This window comes from Patella vulgata, chromosome 3 (assembly GCF_932274485.2).
Source record: "Patella vulgata chromosome 3, xgPatVulg1.2, whole genome shotgun sequence".
In the NCBI taxonomy this organism is placed as follows: Eukaryota; Metazoa; Mollusca; class Gastropoda; family Patellidae; genus Patella; species Patella vulgata.
In genome coordinates, this window is record NC_065881.2 from 46,170,998 (window position 1) to 46,192,316 (window position 21,319).

The following is a 21,319-nucleotide window of genomic DNA, read 5'->3' on the forward strand; positions in this document are numbered from 1 at the left end:
GAATTGTGTCCTATGTAGATAGTAATCAGTACAATTACATCAAAAAACCATGGTTAGATGCCATCATAATCTTGATGTTCATGTATAGAAACGAGTAGTAACTAGAACTGCGATGCAGTAATGACGGGTTTCACCGGTGTCACGTTACCCTTGAACTTATATCACTTCCAGTGCCAAGTTACCCTTGAATTCATGTCACTTCCGGTACCAATGAAACCGTAAAACAGATTTCCAAATTAGAATTGCACTCGTGTTATCAAATGGACGCAGAATCAACCAAATACAGCAATATCAATTCCATTTATACATTTTTATACGTCCACATTCATAATGTGGACGTATTATGCAGTCATCTGTGGGTGTGTGTGTGTGTATATACTTATTCCTTATACCCTAAGGATGATCCCTATTGTTTTTGGTGCATGACCGACCCCCAGGGGCAGAACCACCCCATTTTTCGTTTATGTTTGTTTGTCGTCTACAGACCGTATTTCTTAATGTATCATTTTGAAACTTTGCATACTTATTCTTTGTACCCTAAGGAACATCCCTATCGTTTGGGGTGCATGCCCAGCCCCCAGGGGCAGAGCTACATCCATTTTCTGTTTGGGATTTGTATGTTGCCTACAGGGCACAATTCTTGACTTATCGTCTTGAAACTTTACATACTTATTCCTTATACCCTAAGGATAATCCCTATTGTTTTTGGCGCATGCCCTTGGTGCATGCCCTACCCCCAGGGGCAGGGCCACATCCTCTTTTTGTATTTGGTTGTCGTTTATAGGTTGCATTTCTTAACGAATCCACTTTAAACTTTGCATACTTATTCCTTATACCAAAGGATCATCACTATGTTTTTGGTACATGCCCAACCCCCAGGGCAGAGCCACGCCCCCAGGGCAGAGCCACGCCCATTTTCTTGTTGGGTTTTTGTATGTTGCATACAGGGCGCAATTCTTAACTTATCGTTTTGAAACTTTACATACTTATTCCTTATACCCTAAGGATGATTCCTATTGTTTTTGGTGCATGCCCTACCCCCAGGGGCAGAGCCACATCCTTTTTTTGTATTTGTTTGTCATTTACAGGTCGCATTTCTGAATGAATCCACTTCAAACTTTGCATACTTATTCCTTATACCCTAAGGATCATCACTATTATTTTTTTAGGTGCATGCCCGACCCCAAGGGGCAGAGCCACACCAATTTTTTGTATTTGTTTGGCATGTACAGGCCGCATTTCTTAACGTATCAACGTGAAACTTTGCATACTTATTCTTTGTACGCTAAGGAACACCCCTATCGTTTGAGGTGCATGCCCAACCCCCAGGGGCAGAGCCACACCCCTTTTCTTTTTGTGTGTCTGTGTATCGCCTACAGGCCACAATTCTTAATCGATTGTCTTGAAAAAAAATGCGTATGAATTCCTTATACCCTAAGGATGATCCCTATTTGTTTTGGTGCATGCCCGACCCCCAGTGGAAGAGCCACGCCCATTTCTTGTATTTATTTGTTTGTCATCTACAGACCAAATTCCTTAACATATTACCTTGAAACTTTGCATACTTATTCCTTCTATCCTAAGGAACATCCCTATAGTTTTTGGTGAATGTCCAACCCCCAGGGGCAGAGGCACGCCCATTTTTATTTTGTGTGTCAGTATGTCACTTACAGCATGCAATGCTTAATCAGTCGTCTTGAAAACTTTTTTTATACTTATTCCTTATACTCTAAGGCTGTCCTCTATTATTTTTGGTGCATGCTCGACCCCCTGGGGGTTGAATATGGAACAATATAAATATGCACCACCCTGCTATTGAAATGAAAACATCAATAGTTGTGTGTCTTGTGTTTCGCCTACAGGCCACAATTCTTAACAGATCCTTTTGAAACTTTGCATACCTATTCCTTATACCCTAAGGATGACAACTACATGTGCCGACCCCCAGGGGCAGCGCCACACCCAATTTTTGTGTTTGTCATTTACAGGCCGCAATTCTGAATGGATCAACTTGATACTTGGTATATGTATTCCTTATAGCCTAAGGGCATCAACTATTGATTTTGGTGAATGCCCTGAACCCCAGGGGCGAAGGCCACAATACTGAATGGATTATCTTGGAACTTGGTATACTTATTCCTTATACCCTAAGGATGGCAACTATTGATGTCATTTCAATAACAGGCTGGTGCTTATTTATATTGTTCCATATTCAACCCCCAGGGGCAGAGCCACACCCAATTTTTGTATTTATCATCTACAGGCTGCAATTCTGAATGGATCATCTTGGAACTTTGCATATTTATTCTTTATACTGTAAAGACATCAACTATTTATTTTGGTGCATGCCCCGACCTCCTGAGGCAGTGTCATACCCACTTTTTTGATAATATTTTGTCTGTAAATTTGGCAAAACAAACCCAATGCCTAGCCTTCTTTGCCTCGTGTCATATTACAGCGATTTCATATTTCATTCTCTTCATTTTATAAAGTACCATATCAATCAAAGCTGGAATGTGGACGTATATTGCAGCATTAGCGATGCTCTTGTTTACCATGTGCGTAGCACCATGAATCGTCTGTCAGACTAGGAAAGCGGCCACACCGAAAAACCAGTCGCCACATCCGGCATATAACCCATGCATCGTTTCTTAACTACATATTTTGGCTCTGGACTGGCTACTGTTGTATCTTTCTTCTTAAGGACTTCACCATTGTGTTTTCTTACGATACCGACTCAAATAGTTTTTGCTATACGTTTTTATGTCACAACAGTTACACAATAGTCTACATTACAATATTTAAAATTAAGATGTCTTTCTCTCAACCCCACTCCTGTAAAAGTCTAACCAGCGTGGCTAGACTCAGGAAACCACTACATGGTGAAATGGTCGTCTAAAGAACCCAATGCGTGTCTAATCTCTAAAGAATCCAATGCTTGTCTGACTATTCTAGCCCTCACTCCCTCTTATTTATAGATGCCTTTTCTTTTGTCTGTCGTGTTTACGTAAAAGACTGATAACTACTAAATTCCAAATATGAAATGGACATGCACCCCAATCTGGATATTGACAGGAATTATTACCTAATTTGGTCAACAAATATGATATATGTTTTATAACAAAGAAAAATGTAAATGACCAACATGTTCATTAATCTATAGCTCAGTTAAGGTGTCAAAATAACCAGCATATACTTTCTATATTTTTGGTTATGAAGTTAGAATCAATAATATGAAAGATAACAATATTGTTTCAGCCATCATATTCCTTCATTCTTTGTCTTATGACCCCTTTTTCCGTTATTGTCACAATATTTCATAAACAATTTAATTTGCGTTTCAGAATAAACTTATACCATAGCTATATTTTGACAATGGAGAATAATTAATCAAGACCATAATATTATTTACATATGTGTTCTTTAGCCATCCATATTACTATATTACCTCCCCTGCTTTAGGATTTGTGCTACTTATTACATGTAGTTAGGAGACTCCTTGAAAACTTTCCATTTTCTAATCTAACATCCATATAATTATATAATTATTCATGCAACATGCAAATATATACGATTACTATACGATTACCATCCAATAAACTCATAAAACAAAGCTATCAAAGAAAAAACACAAATAATCAAAAATCAAAAATCGCATGCAAAAGCTCTCCAAAAGTTCATCACTTCAATGTCCTATGATAATTCACTTTAACCCTAACACAGACAGTCTGAACTGTAATTGTTTTTATACGCCCACATTTTCATGTGGACGTATTATGCCGTCGCCCCTGTACGTCCGGAAGTCCAGACGTCCGTCCGTCCGTCCACAATTTGTTTGTGGACACTCTACAGGTCACAATTCTTATCCGATTTTAACGAAAAATCACGTTTTTTGGCTTGTGGACCCTATAGAGGTCACAATTTTTATCCGATTTTGTTGAAACTTGAAATGTAAGTTTATAACCCAAAGATCTCGATTCCTTTTGATATTCGCGCATATCGGACCGTAACTTCCTGAATTATGGCCCCTGATTGTACGAAAAATCACGTTTTTAGCTTGTGAACCCTATAGAGGTCATAATTTTTATCCGATTTAAAAAAACGTATTATTATATCACCGTTACACCATAAGGACGACTGAGTTCGAATTTCGTGAAAATCGGCCTAAAATTGACAGACAAAATGGCCGCCGTTCGTTCTCAAATAGCGTAAAAATATGGTATATCAATGTTGTGGACACTATAGAGGTCACAATTGTTATCCGATTTTGTTGAAACTTGAAATCTAAGTTGATAATCCAAAGATCTCGGTTCCTTTCGATATTCGCGCATATCGGACCGTAACTTCCTGAATTATGGTTCCTGATTGTACCAAAAATCGCGTTTTTAGCTTGTTGACCCTATAGAGGTCATAATTTTTATCCGATTTAAAAAAACGTATCATTATATCACCGTTACACCCTAAGGATGGCTGAGTTCGAATTTCGTGAAAATCGGCCTAAAATTGACAGACAAAATGGCCGCCGTTCGTTCTCAAATAGCGTAAAAGTATGGTATATCAAGGTTGTGGACACTATAGAGGTCACAATTTTTATCCGATTTTGTTGAAACTTGAAATGTAAGTTTATAACACAAAGATCTCGGTTCCTTTCGATATTCACGCATATCGAATTGTAATTTCCTGAATTATGGCCCTTGATTGTAGGAAAAATCACTTTCTTGTTAGCTTGTTCTCTATCCATCTCTCGAAAATGTGGGCGTATCCTGCCTGGCAGCCGCTGGTAACATTTCCCCATGAGACTTAGTTATCCTAATTTGTATAAATATTATCCATGTTACACAAACATCTACTACCGGTAATCTCACCTTTTTGACGTACAGGGGTGTCGGGGTGGATGTCCGAATGGTTAGCCCGTGCGCGCTGTATCATAAGGTCTGTCATCGAGTCAACTGGCGGGGTTTCGATTCCCGGTTGTATGTGACAAGGAGTAGGGTCGCCTGTCCAACCTTGTGGGTTTTCTCTGGGTCCCCTGGTTTCCTCCCACTGCTAAAGACCCCTACGCGCAAGCGAATTATTGAAATAAAATTGAACCATATGTTAGTCCCAACATGACCTAGTTTGTGTCGAGTGGACGTTAAACCCCATTTCCTTCCTTCCTTCCTTTTTGACCTACTCTTATTAATTTTGTTTGTGAACTAAAACAAATACACCAATGCATGAAACATGCCCACCGTTACCTATTCCATCTTAATGTTACAAAAGCAAGAATGCCATGCAAACATGGCCACTATCTGAATGACATCCCATTTTATTTAATTTATCTAGAACTATGTCCCAAGCGAATGACTGCAGTTTTATTCACCCGAACATCCGATGATTATTGTTAATATTACGTCAATATTTAAAAAAACTACAACTTGGTGATTTCGGACATTTCACATTGTCGCAGAAAGTTCAAGTGGAAAAAAAATATAATAAGAAAAATGATAATCTTTAACAAAAACAATAGTGTTTCACACAAGCCACGCAGTGTGAAACCCTAATGAGAACTTTGGATGGTCATAACTTACATTAAGATTGATCGATTTAAATAATTTTAGACCATTATGCATTTTATGAAGCCTTTTGTGTGGACTGAAAGTCTATACTTGCCTTACAGTCAAAAATATTGTGCCTTTAATTTTTGATTTTAAAATGGAAGTTTACAATACATAGGCTACACCTGTACATATTTCTTTGTATGAAATCATATAATCCGTACATTTGTATTATATCATGGAAGACTCGGTGGCTCAGTGACTAAGATCCTGGCTCACTGACCCAGAGAACAATTGAGGTCACGCATATTACCCCAGTCAGTATTGGCCGAAAAAGTTCTTGATTTTTTGGTTTGGTTTCTCCTAGTCAGTGGAGCAAGATGGAGGGCCTAGCCAGAAACAGTGTATAGTCATTTGGATGAGACCAAAGACTGAGGTTCTGTGTACACATTGGCATGCACATAAAAGAACCCCTGACAGAGGAAATTTGAAATAATGAGTCTTGCCAAATTTCCCCCATAGTGCATTCACTGCATTGCATTGTGTAGACCTATACCCGTATATCCCGGATGGAGCAGAAAAGTAGGATGTTAAACCCAATTTCAATTCATTTTTCTTACTTCACATCATTTTCACTATTTTTCAGGCACATAAAGAGGCTATAGAATTATTAAAGAATTTGGGAGTAAGGGAACCTTCGAAAATTTCAATATCCCATGGATAGATATCAACCCACTAACCCATCAACCCCCCCGAAAATGTTGACATAATGTTTACATTGTCATAAGATACTTTTCACTATTTTTCAGGCACATAAAGTGGCTATAGAATTATTAAAGAATTTAGGCGGAGACAGTTGAAATTTATCACGGTGTTAATTTATTATATTATATGATAATTATTAGCAGGGTATAATGTGCCTTATATAAGTAATGTGTTGTAGGACATTATAATCCAAGAGGTGTTTCTATTATTGTTAATAATGAATGAATACACTCAACAAGCTTTATTTACTCAACTTTATGGAGTTGTGTAAATAATATTGTGACTCCTTCTACTCTTAACTCCAAAACAGTTGAAATGTATTTACTGTAATTAAATGGGGTGGGAAGGCAGTAGCCTAGTGTGTGCAACAAGTGTTTTTGATTCCAGGCTCATTTGTGACAAGGAAGAGGGTTGCCCGCTAAAAACCCTGGAAGCAGATTTTTGAAGGAAATATTACAATATACTTGTTCCAGAATCACCTGGTTAGTGTTGAATGGGCATTAAACTCTGCTTTAGTGCTGAGAAATATGTTACTTATAATAAAGTAATTTAATACAGGTGGGGTTTCAGTTTTGAAAGTAGAAATATTTTCCTTTCGACATACTACTACATCCACTCTTTTCAATATATGGGTCACCTTTATTAATTTTAAGGCCTAGATTGAGTTTGAATAATTCTTAAGTTGAGCAAAATGACTCCAGCCAGGTATTTTGCTTCAGTAACCTAATAAATTAAACTTATTTACACTATTCTACATGGGGAAAGACTGAAAATGGAAATTTGTTTATGCCATCATTTATTATACAATAAATCCATGAATGTTTGATTATTTTATTATTTTTCTACAAAAGCAAACTTGCCAAGTATAATGTATACCAATATAACAGAATAACTTTTAAAACCTAAAGTATTGATATATGTACATAAATAATATATCTTTTGATAAACTCCAGGGGTTAGAACAAATCATACCTTTTAATAAAATTCATTTCATGTTAGAAAGATAAATAAATATATATTTAAGTGATAATCTTTAATTTAATGTCAAATATTTTAAGGAACTCAAGAAAAGGTTATAAGTCTAAAGTATTATGTATGGTTATGAAAACATTTGTATAGTAATACTGTTTACTGTGGATACTGGTACTTCATAATATTATGTATGTAAAAATGAATTAAATATTATAAATTTATTAAATTATGTTGTGTTTTTTTAACAATTGTTCATATTGTTTGTGTTTAAACGGAAACAAATTATGATTATTTATTAAATAAATAGGATCAAAAAATATATAATGCATTGTGCTTGTTAAATTGACATCAAGTATCTACCTGCACTGAAAATCACAACCATGTAAAAAATTCTAATGGCACATTCACACAGTTTGTTATTGTTAGATTGATATTTGTAATTTATTTATCTTTCAATAAATTTATTTTGAAATTTCTTTAGGTTTTGTTTTACTGTACTGTATCCAAAAAGGTGTTACATTGGTGTATGTGTATATATCTGGTGTATAGCTTTAATACATATGGGGGATTCACACTGTGACAAGTGCCTGGTAATACATGTATTTTACTTAACTCAAGTTGTACATAATAGTAAGTGCAGGAAGCATACACCTGAACCCCCCCTGTACAAATTAGCACCTTTGGTGCTTGATTCATGACATTTGGTCATTCCAACCTTCATAGCGAATTTAGCTACATTATTGCCCATGATATCATCTACAGAATTATCAATAGAATGTGTCTCAAATCAGTGCAATTAATACATTATAGAATATATTATGTATAGTTTATTTACATCTAGTTTCATTTTTAGATTCTCACGTGGTATTAATGGAGATATTAAAGATACATTATGGGAGATTAGATAACGAGTTGGCAGTTCTCACTATAATAGTTAAAAACTAGATAATGTAAAGGCAATTTGTTGAAAATTTCAGTCAAATTCATCCACTATGAACCGAGAACTAAGCGATTGAAATTTCCGCCTAGCCTCGGTCATCATTACTAAAGTCGGTACGACAAAAATCATAGTCTCGATTATCATTTAATCGTTAAATCGAGAAGGAAAGCTATGCAGCAAATCGGATCATAATCCAACAATTATCGCAGGATAGCGCTGACATCGAGAGTTGATTATGTTCTGGATACGTTAATTATAGTCTAATTAATAGTTTATATAACATTTCAGGCCAAAAGAAAGACCTGCAATAGGCAGATTTAGCTCTTGCATAATGCATGTTTAATGGAAAATTTTGATAGAAATCGAATATACAGGTCAGAGTTCTATGGAATACAATTACAGCTTATTACTGAGCACCAGTCGCAGCAGAACAGTACGACGTTAAACCCCATTTCATTTTATTTATTACTCAAATTACAGCGCGACGTTTCGACTAGGCTTCTCTAGTCTTTATTATCAAACAACGTCAATTTATGTTAATTTGGCTGGGGAAATTACAAATCGTTGGGGAGGATGCGTCTAATAATGTTATATGATTATGGATAAAGTAATATTGTATTATAATACACTATATACAATGGCAAAGAATAGATTATGCTACTATAATTTATAAGATTCAAGATATCTTGATGTTCTGTCTTATTTGAGACGTTTGGCCCTGGCTTGTTCGAATTTCTCCATAAAGCGACTTATACTAGAGAAGAAAACATCTGATGGACGATCCGAATTCTCACCAAACATTTCCTGAAATAATTCAGATAATTGGTTTAAACAGTATCGAAATTATTGTATCATTTAAAGGCATAAAGAATAGTATACAAAACAAGCAAAGTAACCTTATATTAATAATTCAGATAATAATTTATATAAAAGGAATCTGCAGACTTATTACCAGAAGAATTATGCAGCATATTGGATATGCAATACAATAATAATGTATACATGCATCTATAAATACTAAAATAATATTCTAATTTACCTTTCCGGAATTAGTTATGTGGAATTAGACTTACCATCATCTAAAGTGAAAATAAATACTAAAATAATATTCTCATTAACCTTTCCGAAATTAGTTATGTGCAATTCGACTTACCAGTGTTCTATTATATTTATTAATAAGTTGAGTTGCCTTGGTGTCTAATTTATTCAGGCCCTTCTCATGCTCGGTAACAAAATTCTGTCAAAGAAACACAAACATTACAATTTGATATATTGCCAGTTCGAGTTGGTAAAGAGAGACAACGATGTTTACATGGACAATGGTGTTTACGAAACATTGCAATTTTGTAGACTTTTAGCTCAGTGATTTTATTCAATATGAATTATACAGGATTTCCTAGTCACAAATCGATGAAGTACAATGAAATGAAATGAGGTTTAACATCCTACTATTCTGCACCAACCGAGCTAACGGAGAGGGAATTTTCCTGGACAGCGGTGTTTCCGCCTACTCTGTCAAGGATTTTTGTGCATGCCCTGGGCCCTCTGGGTTGTGAGCTAATGCCTTGCTAACTGAACCATCGTGGCTCCCATATGAAGTATAACTGAGGGTAGAAGTCGTGAGGCACTATGGGATATCTACCTGTACATCCGACTGGAACTGTTTATCTTGATTTGACGTCATCAAAGGTTTCAGAACTTTCATGTTTTTCTTTACTTTTTGCAAATCATTCTTCAGAACTTAAATCAAACGTACAATTTTACAAAAAAAAAACGGACAAAAGAATCGGATAATTAAATTATTTGATTTTTTTTTATGAAAATGATATTAAATTTTAAATTCTGCACAAAATGATACGCTGCATATTACAACAAAGTCATTACTACCCACCCAGTCATCACCGAACCTTGACATATTTGATTGTTCTTTGATTGGCATTTAGTAATTGAACAATATTAACACAAGATACAATTTTATGGATACACAATATGAGTTTGATACTAAGCAATGTTTCGACGGGGATACTCTCATCATTTGCTTGATAAAGACGAGAGTATCCTCGTCGAAACGTCGCTTAGTATCAAACTCAGTAATTGTGTATCAATAAAATTGTATGTTGGACGGGCAAGAGAAATATAAATTGAAGGCCCGGAAAAAACAATAAAACACAAGACCTCTTTATCGGGATGCCAAGCATTAAAATAGCCATTAGATGGACCAAGAAGAAAGGGGTATATTTTATGATATACCTCCTGTACGTCCATGCGCCGGGACTGATTAACTTACCTTCTATTTCAGCACCTATAGCTTTAACTGAGTATTCAGCAGAACATGATACGTGTTTTAAAGTCGATGTCCAATCTAACAAATCTTGATCTTGAGCACGCAGCGTATTTACCAAATAACTCAAAACTGTCAGATGAGGGTCTCTTCCTTTTACTTCTAAAATCTTAAAAAGACATCCAAAATAATAGTTTTGTTTCGTTGATGTTTGTGTTTGTATTCATGATAGTTATCCAAAGCCTTTTTCAGTGTGAAAACTACAAGCTGTAAAAGACCCGAAAACGTAATATTGAAAATACCGCTATCTGATCATTTTGATCATGGATTAAAAACAAACATGTATACCTTATCAATAGAAGTTATTTCAAAACCCTGAACACCATATCCGGAGGACCATTTAGAATTCAGAAGGTTACCAATAGCCAGAATATATTCCAGTATTTTAACCAACTTACTACAGCCAACTAATTCATCACACGCAATCCATATATCTTCTACTTCCTGGCATTATAAAATATTGAAAAAAACGGATAAACTGGTAGACATTTATATTTTTTCTTCAAAATTATTATCTTGAAACACGAAGAAACCATTTAAATAGCCACGTGAGCTAACGTTTGTTTTGAAAAAAGAAAGCATTGCCGAATACATTATTTTGCCTATACCATTTTTTTAGGACTTCGAATTTTATCTAATGGTTTGGATTGTTCGTACTTGGTTTTGTTTTATTATTACTCATTTTACCGAAAGACCATTACTATTGAATTGAAGGCAACGGATGACATAAAAATGGTTCTTCTGGCTTACTCATCAAAAGCATGGAGACAGGGCTGGCCGAATTAAATCACAAGGTCTGGTTTCGAGATCCAATCTGGCAATACTTGTTCATGACAAGGAATCACGGTTTGCGAGAAGGAGTAGGGTGGATTGCCTGCCTAACCATGTGGGCTTTGTCCGTTCCTTCACCACGTTCCCATAAATTACCTCTTGTACAGCTTCGTATGTTCTAGGGAACTCCCAGATGGTTTGTGTAAGTTCTAATCGTAGTCCAATGTAAGGAATTTCACAAAGATTCTTCATGAATTTATCAACTGGTAATAACTTTTCTACAGGTCCTTTATAAGCTTTGTACATCTCTTTATCATCGTCGGTTGGTTGACAACTGGATTTAGAAATAAGTAATATTGATGACATATACTGTTTTATAAGCTTTAATGTTCTAACCATAACTACGGTATAAGTGCAAGGACACCAACAACCTCTTTTCTTAATAGTAGCCAGGAATAAAGCTTTACAAAGAAATATTTCAAAGATATTTTAGCAATTTTCTTTTTCAAAGATGCATTAACAAGATTTAGATAAAGAGCTGACAATTCTCGTTATAATAGATACAGAAAAGGGAATATGTTGAAAATTTCAGGCAAATTACTTCATTCTGAGCTGAGTTATGGTCTTTTAAATGGCACTGCTACTGTTGTTACAATAATAAACCAAGTCTCAATTATCCAATTTTAAATTAAGTTATTAACTGGCAATCTTGTTTAAATCCGTTGGATTTAACTGTAATTTTTACATAACATTTGCAACCAACCGATAGATCCGCATTAGGCAGATTTAGCTCTTGCATTATGCATTTTTAATAGTCGGTACATTACGATTTTGAAAACATGGGCAAAGTTCAATTGGTAAAACAAATTTCCTTACTTGTACTATTCTTATTCAATGAACCATAAAAAGAAAATAATAAAGAATACACCCACCTACGTATAGTCGATAAAGTTTCTGCTGGAAAAGTTGCCGTTTCGGTCATTGTAGATAAAAGTTCCAACATGTTGTCATTGCCAGTTATTTTCATACCATTCACAATGATACCCAGGATGTGAGCACGTTTAGGGTCAAGAAGCAACTCTTTCGATTTTCTACCCCCTGAAATATAAACCTGATCAATAGTAGATAATAATAAATAATAGAAATAAAACATTTAGAGAAGATTGCCATTGTCCACGTACTAATTGAGGTCGTATTATCACTATTCCCGGTTTATGAAAATGTTCTATCGCATCGTAAAATAACAGACCGACCCCGCCCACCCTTTTTCTTGACCCGTTAGCTCTTTCATTCTGAACTGTTTGCAGCTCCAACATTATCTTACACATATTTGAATCGATCCTTTTCTAGGTTTTATTTTGGCTATTGCCCTTTAGAATTGGTGGTAATATATTTTGCATCCTTTGGTGACCTTAGTTAATTGAAATTGGCCTGATGACGGGATGTTAAAAAAGACTGATCATTTAGGGTATAGCATTTATACAAAATCCTGCGCTGTTTGTACCTTCTTTGGGTTCTTTACCATTACTGGTCTCTTTTTCTTTCATAGCAAACTGTTCTTCCAACAAAGAAAGATCAAGATTCTTAGTTACGTCATGCATGGTCTTCCAGATGGAGCCAGAAACCTTCAATTTAAAAAAAGTAAATAGTTCACATATCAACGACATTCTTTTTTGAAAATATATAATATTAACCATAAGCACCATCACTTAAATCCGCATTGAACTTACCACATTATTTGAGATTTTAGTCCAGTGCGCAGGTTTTAATTTAACGGACGGAAGTGTTGTAAGCTTCACGCCAGCTTTCTTCACTTTTAGTAGAGGAGCTGGGGCAGGTGGTGGTGGTGGTGGCGGTGCAGGTCTTCCTGTGAGTGTCGCCGGTGGTGGTACTCCGTTACTTTGTGGTCTGTCTTGTTTCGGTTCCTGGGGTGACCCGCTCCTTCTTTTAGTTTTCGTATCAGTTCCATCCGCATCGGCTAACACTTTTATTTTATCTTCAAACATCGCTCTAGCAGACGAAACATTGCCTTCAGGTGATTCGAATATAGCATTGGATGACTTAGTTGTTAGAATGGGTTCTGCAGTTGAATAAATATTAGCTTCAGAAGGGCATGTCTGTGGAGAGCGAGATGATTCACTAGATGTAACTGGTATTGGTATTGTTGTAGATGTGGCCATTATGGGTACTTTTCCTGATCTGATTGGGTCAGGGGAAGATTGATTCGCTTGCTGTTGAGTTCTATCAGAAGTAGGATCTGATGTGCCAACATAGCTAACACTAACACTTAGATGAGCTGTTATTTCTTGTGCTCTACAATAAAACAAAAGTTACAATGGAACAAATTCGTAACTCTATTTCATTTTTACATTCTTCAAGAAATGTATTTTCACGCCTTAACACCACGCTGATAATTCAAATGTTTAGAGTATGTTATTCATGTATTTAACCTTTTAAATTGGGTTATGATTATGAAAAATGTTGATACCGTGGTTGAAACTGGTTGACCTGCTGTTGGTTAACGTCTGAGGCAAACTGAAAACAATGAAATTAAATCATACGAATAAATAAGTTATAGAAATTTTAAAACTAAGTTAAAGTCAAAGAGGGGAGTGAAGAGTATAGATCGCCGAAAACTGATTTGGGGTTAAATACCCCTAAACAAAACTGTATTATATAGCATGATGTTAGTCAATAGGAGATTATTTTCACTTATAAACCTGTAACGGTAAATCTCTTTGATCTTTGGGGTATATTGTATGCCTGTAATAACTTGCGGTCTGAAAGTCGGGGGCGGCTTTGGATATATACTGGGAAATTTGGGGTTATTCTTCTAAAAGTTTTTCTTTAAACCTGTAACGGGTTATTGTTCAAGAGTAGATTTTTTCCCCATAAGAAAACATGATATAAGGTTTTTTCTTACGGGAATTCTGGGATATTCTCATCTTGCGTACATGTAAACATAGACGGTTTATAAGCAAGATAAACTGGGGAAGAAAGATTTCACACAAAAAAAAACCCTCGACAGAAAAACCTCGGCCTCGCGACCTCGGTTTTTCTTTTTCTCGGGTTATTTTCTTCAGTCTTTCTTTCCCCAGCATAACCTCAGTCTCGTGCTTTATCCTAGAACAAACCTGAGGTAGGTAGGTACATGTAGGTGTGTGTTTGGGTGGGTTTGCGTAAAGGGGTGAGTTTATTACACCAATACACCACTGGAAGTTTCAAGCCCAATGGTGGTGTGGTAAAGCTTTCGTGTCCATTATTTTCCTCACGAATAATCTATATGTACACATCCATTTATAGTAAGCCTGCACAACCACCTTGGTTAGGTCTTTATTTTTCTTGACCGGGTGTAACTCTTGGCCAGAGAGTAACTTTTTATTAAAGGAAATACATACAGTATTATCTAACCTGTGTAGCTGATGTATCTTCCTTATTCCCAATAACTGCCGTGGCCATTTCATAGATGTTATCTGGTTTAGATTTAATACTGGCATTTCTACCAATATTATTATCTAAATACACCAATGTATTTCTACGAGTCTTAATAGCCTTCTCGAGAACCTGTAGAAGGGACAAACATAATTTCACAATCCAACCACTGAAGTTAAAATGAATTAGACAATGCAGTCCAAGCGGTTTACACTGATATAAATGATATTTAAATTCAATCCGGTTGAATGTTAAGATGGATTCAAATTGGTTAACTACGTGAACTTGACACCTCTCTGACTGACTGGGCCAGCAGCATTTGGCATCATTTGATCCGGAAATGAAATCGGGTTTACGTCCCACTTTTCTACTCTATCCGGGCTTATGTAGAAAAGACCTCCTCGTTAATGATACGAGAAATCGTCCCCCACCCCCGTAAAGAGTAAACATACTATACCTTGTGCGTGACACAAATCACAACATGTACATGGGGTCAAAACTGGCCAGAGTTGGGGTCAAAACTGGCCAGAGTTTAGGTCAAAACTGGCCAGAGTTTAGGGAGGCAACTAATAGCCCACTGGCATTGAAATTTGGTAAACATAATAACACAAATGAAATATATAAATATAGATTAATATTGGTTCACATGCAAACCGATTGAAATGAAAGAACGTTTCGGTATTGTTAAGCAGTTATGATGGATTAAAATTGGAAAGTCTTTACCTTAACCCATTCTTCCCTGTCATCTTCAGCTGTCAGCCGTTGTTTAGGATCTCCAATACATCGAAAACTAAAAATACAATTCAAATAATCTGTGTTTGAAATTGACGCATGCAGTAAACCTTTTTGATTCAACCTGACCTGATGACCTAACAGTAATAGTGATATCATAGCAATATTTATGTCATAACATTGTTGCTTTAATGGCGTAGAAGCGACCTCAGTAGAACTTTCTATACTATCTTCATTTTTATAATTTAAAAATATTATTATCCTTACATGGTAATGATGCATTTTAAAACAGTTCTGTTCATAAATAAAATTACCTATATGTTCGTTCATCCCGTATAGTCAGTGAAAAACCACTGGAAGCTATTCTTTTTATTTGACAAATACCATCCCAAATCTGAACAATATTTAATGCCAACTGCAAATAAAACAAAAGGTATTTATAATGGGACTGTTAGTTTAAGATTATCGATGATGATAACTATGCACATACAGGGTAATGATGATTTTATCATTGTCTACGCAAAATAAACTTAAGAATACGCTTACATCTTCTCCTGGCTTGAAGTAAGAAAATTCGCCTGGTGATACCTTAACTCTTCGTCTATAAATATATAAAAAAACAATAATTACGTGCATTCATGATAAAGATCGATGAATATATATAAACATTCGTAATCCTGTGAGGCCAAATAGTGCCAGTGTCGTAGATTAACCAGTTGTTTTATTCCCAAAATCTTAAATTAAAATATGATAAGAATGCAGACTTTTCATTGGCTGGGAGTTAAAATCCTAAAACAAATTTGAGCTTTTTGCCAATGAAAGGGGTGCTAGTTTCCCTTCTTTTGGTAAGAAATTGAGCGACCTTTACATATTATATAGATAGATTTGTGAATAAAATGGTACGTCTACATAATTTACAATACAGCACCAAGTAAGTTTAATATTAATAGTAATTTTAAAATGATAACAACATATAAATATTTACGAAACAAAATCAAAGGTGTAAATAATAAACAGAAAGATGTGGTAGGAAATCTTCCCAGCAAAGAATTATCTACAATTAATTCTCTGTAGTTGTATGAAACAGCAATCTGATTAAAAATAGATCCTATTTCGTTTCGTTTTTTATAGTTTAAAATTTCGTTTTACTTGTCTTCACAACACTACAATGATCTGAAAGAGTTGTTATATAATAGGCGTTTTAGTTGATGTGAGGAATTAGTCAATGAAACGGTCTGTTACGGCGACCTCTCAGTACAACTGGTCAGATCTTCCTGTAGGGTAGGCCATCGAAAGTATATTTAAAAAAAAAAAACACGAAACGAAATATAGATCTGTATTTTAATCAGATTGATGAAACAGGTACCACATGAAAACCTGGAATCAAACAGATAGTGAACCGCTGTGGTTTCAAACGAGTCCCATGCTTAAGAAACTGGACTAAATGGAAAAGCGAGTCCAACCACACACCATCCAGGTTAGGGTAAAGACTAGTATCATCATATCTTTTTGGACCAAGAGAGAAGAGAAGCAGATGGTCCATACTTATTCCATGTAGTTATGGTTGTATTTCCCTTTTTCTCCAGCAGACCATCTTTAAGTATTCTTTCTTGTCTGATTTTAACTGGTGGTAATAGAGATAGACTGCTACTATCTGATGCTGCTGTAAAATACCCACAAATAATATACAGACAATTCTTTAACTTTTTTTAAACAGATCTGTTTAAAGGCAGACGAGTCATGTGTTTGAGGTTTTGACGTATATACTCAACAAAAAGTAGGCCATTTCAGTGTGTATCTTTATTTATATAATTCGCTTGTTCACCTGGGACTTTAGCAGTTGGGGAAACCCATGAGGTTAGGCAAATTACATATTGCCATGTGAGATCGAAAGGTCAAGGCTTTGACCCCATTTTAAAGAAAGAAATTAGTTTGACAATGTCAAAAAAGTGGAAAATTATCATTTGTAGGGACAACTTACTATTTGCATATTCCGCTGATGTACCATCTGTAATTAAAGAAAGCAGGCGACATATTGTATATTTTTCTTCTGAATTATCTGTGTCAAACTCAATCTCCCCATCTACAAACCTTAACACTAGATGAGACCCTTCCTGAAATATATACAATAAATATTGGTTTGTTTTCGACTTGGCTCATCTTGTATTGATGGTGAATTTATAATAATCTGAATTTTATACATGGCGTATACACAGTCAAGGTAAAAATATGTTAATGTTCAAGTTTGGCATTATGTACAGTGGATGCAATTGAACAATAAATGAGTCCGACACTAAAAGTGACATATTATACAGGTACCAATGATTTGAAATGAAAAATAAGTCTGTATGAATATGAATATTAACCTATTCAAACATTTAAGAATTTTTACATATGAATGTTTTAACGACATCCGATATGCTATACTTACTTCAGAATCATAATGCTGCAGTTTATCAAAACCATAGTTTTTCTTTATGTGACCACGTTGTATGATGTAGAAAGACTTTCCAGGAAAATCAAGCTGGCCAACGATAAGAATAGCAATTATATAAATGTATCATCATTAAAGTTATGCTGTTGTTTAAATGGAACTTGGGCCTGTTTCACTAAATTTTAACTAAGATAAAATCCAAATTCTAGTAATTTGATTGGATAATATTAGATTGATTTCAGTGCTTAGCACCTACTAAAATTTTGATTTTATCTTTAGTTAAGATTTCGAGAAACCGGGCCCTGGCCATAAGAATTGTATGCACAATTATAACAATTTAAAGAAGTATTCCTTGAAAGATAACTGGACACCAACTAGTCCCCACAGCGACTTCCGTACCGTATTACCGACTCCCGTACCTTATCACCGGCTTCCCTACCCCGAAAACCCGGACTGATACATCAATAACATGCAATGGCAAATAGTTTAAGATAAGTAATGTGGTAAACTTTGCTGTTGCGGGAGATAAAAAATGCTTTCTTTATATTTGTTCTGCAATTGGTAGTTGACTAAATGAAAAGGACAATTACTGTTAAATTCCTTTCGGGTATATAACGCTGCAATGATGAACTTGAAGTGGTGGGCTACAAATTGAAATTAAACAGATTTAATTCATTGCTGATCACCACGTCTGATTACATTATGTTAAATTACTTACCTGAAATATAGCTCTTTTACTCTTTTTCATGTAAATTCCAAAATTGTGGACTTTTTCTATCAGTGGCGAATGTGAAGACATTTTATCCGTATAACTCTATAACTGTGGTTGACGATATAGGACAATCTTTCTTAGTTTTGATATTTTTTTAACTAGGGTAATTAACTTATGATAAACAAGTACCTATATATACATACACTGTAAAATAAAATATTTATAGTGGTAGGTCAACAAACTTAACATTTATCGTGTTTTGTGGGGATTGTTATACACGAAGGGGTGTTTATTCGCATCTTAACTCGATTAAGTTGATAATATAGAAAATCTTTAGATCACAGCTCGATTTTGGAACAATAGAGTTTTCAGTTCGTTCGAATCAAGCATGTGATCTGTTTTAATTTGTATAGCTAGAAGCTGAAATTCTTTCTTCTGGGATATGGTACTTAATAATAGCATACATAGACTAGGTATATACGTATAAATATTATTGTAGGTCGACTGAATGACATATAATTATAAAGGCTGGATTTCAAATACTTACATATTTCAAATTTATCAAAATAAGTCGATATAGCAAAGGAGCTCCACTTCATTACCCCGTTACCTCATTTCATTGGTAAAAATGCTTCGAAATTTACGAAATTGAATAAGCGATTTTATTTATCACCCATATATGGAAATTCGAGTGATATATTCCATTCCCTGACTATGTCCTATGCCTTACTTTTCTGTACCAAACGAGCAAATGAAGATGGTCATAAACAATGCAGTATGCTATGAGAAATTCCAACTGTTATGGGTTCTTTAAATGTGCACGTTAACATGTACACGGGTAGATCTCGGTTTTTCGTCCTATCCGATCGACTAGACGCATTTCCTTACCTTACCCTCTGTACGTTAAAAGCCATTCTGTTTTACATTCTGTTACTATTAATATGTCAAAATCGTAAGATGAAGTTTATTTTAAGATATAATAGCAGTATGATACATCAAATTTGAATGTAAAATTACACACTGATCTTTTTATTGTGTGGGATGTAAACATAAGAATGTAATATAGATTTATATTTTAGTGATGATTTTCAGTATGTCAAATTCTTTTTTCTGCATGGTTGCGTGTCATCTGGACTAATTAATATTATCATTAGCAGTTCACGGTGGGTAAAATATGATTGATTAGATCGTACTTGTGGGAGTATTTAAGTAATACACAGAGGTAATTTGAAAATATAAAAATATACTGTTAAATAACGGTAACTACAAATTTGCTCAATGTCAGATTTCGAGCTTCTTTTAGATCTCTGTTGTTTGAAAGACCTACTTCTCACTTTTCATTTGAGGCGTTCACATAGCTAAAGAAAGGAATGAGTTTTAACACCCGAACAACACAATATTCTGAGAATAACACACGGTTAGTTTTTCTATCGTCACTACTGCGTTGCTACGGAGAAATTTGCCCAGACAGCGGTCTATAGTTTTAATTCCATTTCAAATAGTTTGTGTTCATTGAATCATATGGCTTTATGCGGTGCATGTGCACGAGACTCGAAAGGCACCTATTTCATAAGTCGACAACTGATTTATCGTGTTGGCTCATTTTGTTTTCGCTGTCTTTATAAAACACTCTGCTGTATTTTATATTTAAGTACATATTTTTCTTGTCAACGCCTAGTTAGGATCGTTTAGTAACGTGTTTTGTACAATAAATATGTTGGCCTTTTACTCGCAAAACTATCATGACTAAGGTCGATTTTATTCCAACTAAAACAATAAGGTACCGAGTGAAACCGCTCGACTTTTGATCTTTGGTGAACAGAAGTTTGTAAGAAATGATATGAATTTTAACGTCTTGTTCTGCAATAGGAAATTTTGCCAGGATAACGGCGCTGTGGCATACAATTATTTCGATGTCCAACGGTCATGGGAATTAACGTGTTGCTAGTCGTATACAATAGACCTCGGGTTTTTGTCCAATCCCTTCTAATGGCCCCGTCCAACGCTATGATCAAAACCAGACCCCCTTCAATAGTGTGTCATCGCCATACTCACTGGGATGTCGTAGCACCCTAATTGCATCAAAAATCAAGTTTTAGAATTTCATCGGCGACGAACAGCTCAGTAACTTTATTTATAGTACGGTTAACTAAGACGAAAATTAACACGAGGGTGTGATTATTTGCACAGACAATTTTGAACACAAAGTGTGGCCTATACTAAATTAATTATTTATTCTTATGTAAGAATTCCAATATATATCTATAGCTTATTAAATGATAATATAATGACAATCAAAATGGAAGTAGTCATACACAGTGAAGTAGTATACATTTATCTTTTTTTCTGAAATAATTCTCAAAATTAAGTCAATATTAATGGAAACTGGCATCACTAGGTTCCTAGTGACCTAAAGCGTTGCGTTTATTGATTGTATGTGTCGCATTTCTAACCCTGTGGATTTACTTCAGCCCCCCCCCCTTCAAATAAACTCACGAACTCCTACGCGAATAAGGAGGCAGATCACCATTAAATTAAATTTATAGCAATTCTCTCTCTCTCTCTCTCTCTCTCTCTTCTCCCCTTTTGCATGCCCATTTTTGTTGATGTTTTTGGTCTAGAATGGACGAAGAGGGTTTGAATTAACATTTTATGTCAGGTTTTGGTAAATATTCATGATTTT

At 35.2% G+C, this 21,319-nt stretch overlaps 2 protein-coding genes across 3 annotated transcripts in view; one reads left to right on the forward strand and one right to left on the reverse strand.

Moving 5' to 3' along the window:
* LOC126814605 (regulator of microtubule dynamics protein 1) overlaps window positions 1-7,750 on the forward strand; it is a 24,506-nt gene extending 16,756 nt beyond the window's left edge. The window contains exon 9 of one of the 2 annotated variants that reach the window (XM_050539875.1): window positions 6,347-7,750. In XM_050539875.1, the coding sequence (XP_050395832.1) occupies window positions 6,347-6,397 (51 nt within the window). In that variant the 3' untranslated portion in view covers window positions 6,398-7,750. The other variant, XM_050539874.2, reaches the window with a different exon arrangement.
* On the reverse strand, window positions 7,743-18,778 carry LOC126814584 (formin-F). Its single transcript, XM_050539832.2, has 18 exons — window positions 18,643-18,778; window positions 17,922-18,014; window positions 17,472-17,604; window positions 17,036-17,153; window positions 16,037-16,091; window positions 15,805-15,905; window positions 15,482-15,548; window positions 14,738-14,890; window positions 13,815-13,861; window positions 13,057-13,639; window positions 12,831-12,951; window positions 12,259-12,424; window positions 11,483-11,660; window positions 10,844-10,999; window positions 10,502-10,664; window positions 9,857-9,954; window positions 9,368-9,451; window positions 7,743-9,018 (listed from the first exon to the last, which is right to left on the reverse strand). The coding sequence occupies exons 1-18, from the start codon at window positions 18,721-18,723 to the stop codon at window positions 8,914-8,916; spliced, it is 2,502 nt and encodes an 833-aa protein (XP_050395789.1). The 5' UTR covers window positions 18,724-18,778; the 3' UTR covers window positions 7,743-8,913.
* Window positions 18,779-21,319: the final 2,541 nt, after the last annotated feature.

Coding starts and splice junctions, on each gene's coding strand:
- LOC126814584 (XM_050539832.2), bottom strand. CDS start 18,723: ATGTCTTCACATTCGCCACTGATAGAAAAAGTCCACAATTTTGGAATT. Junction 18,015..18,642: donor GTAAAAGAGCTATATTTCAG/GTAAGTAATTTA, acceptor ATCGTTGGCCAG/CTTGATTTTCCTGGAAAGTC. Junction 11,661..12,258: donor ACTTTATCGACTATACGTAG/GTGGGTGTATTC, acceptor TTCTAAATCCAG/TTGTCAACCAACCGACGATG.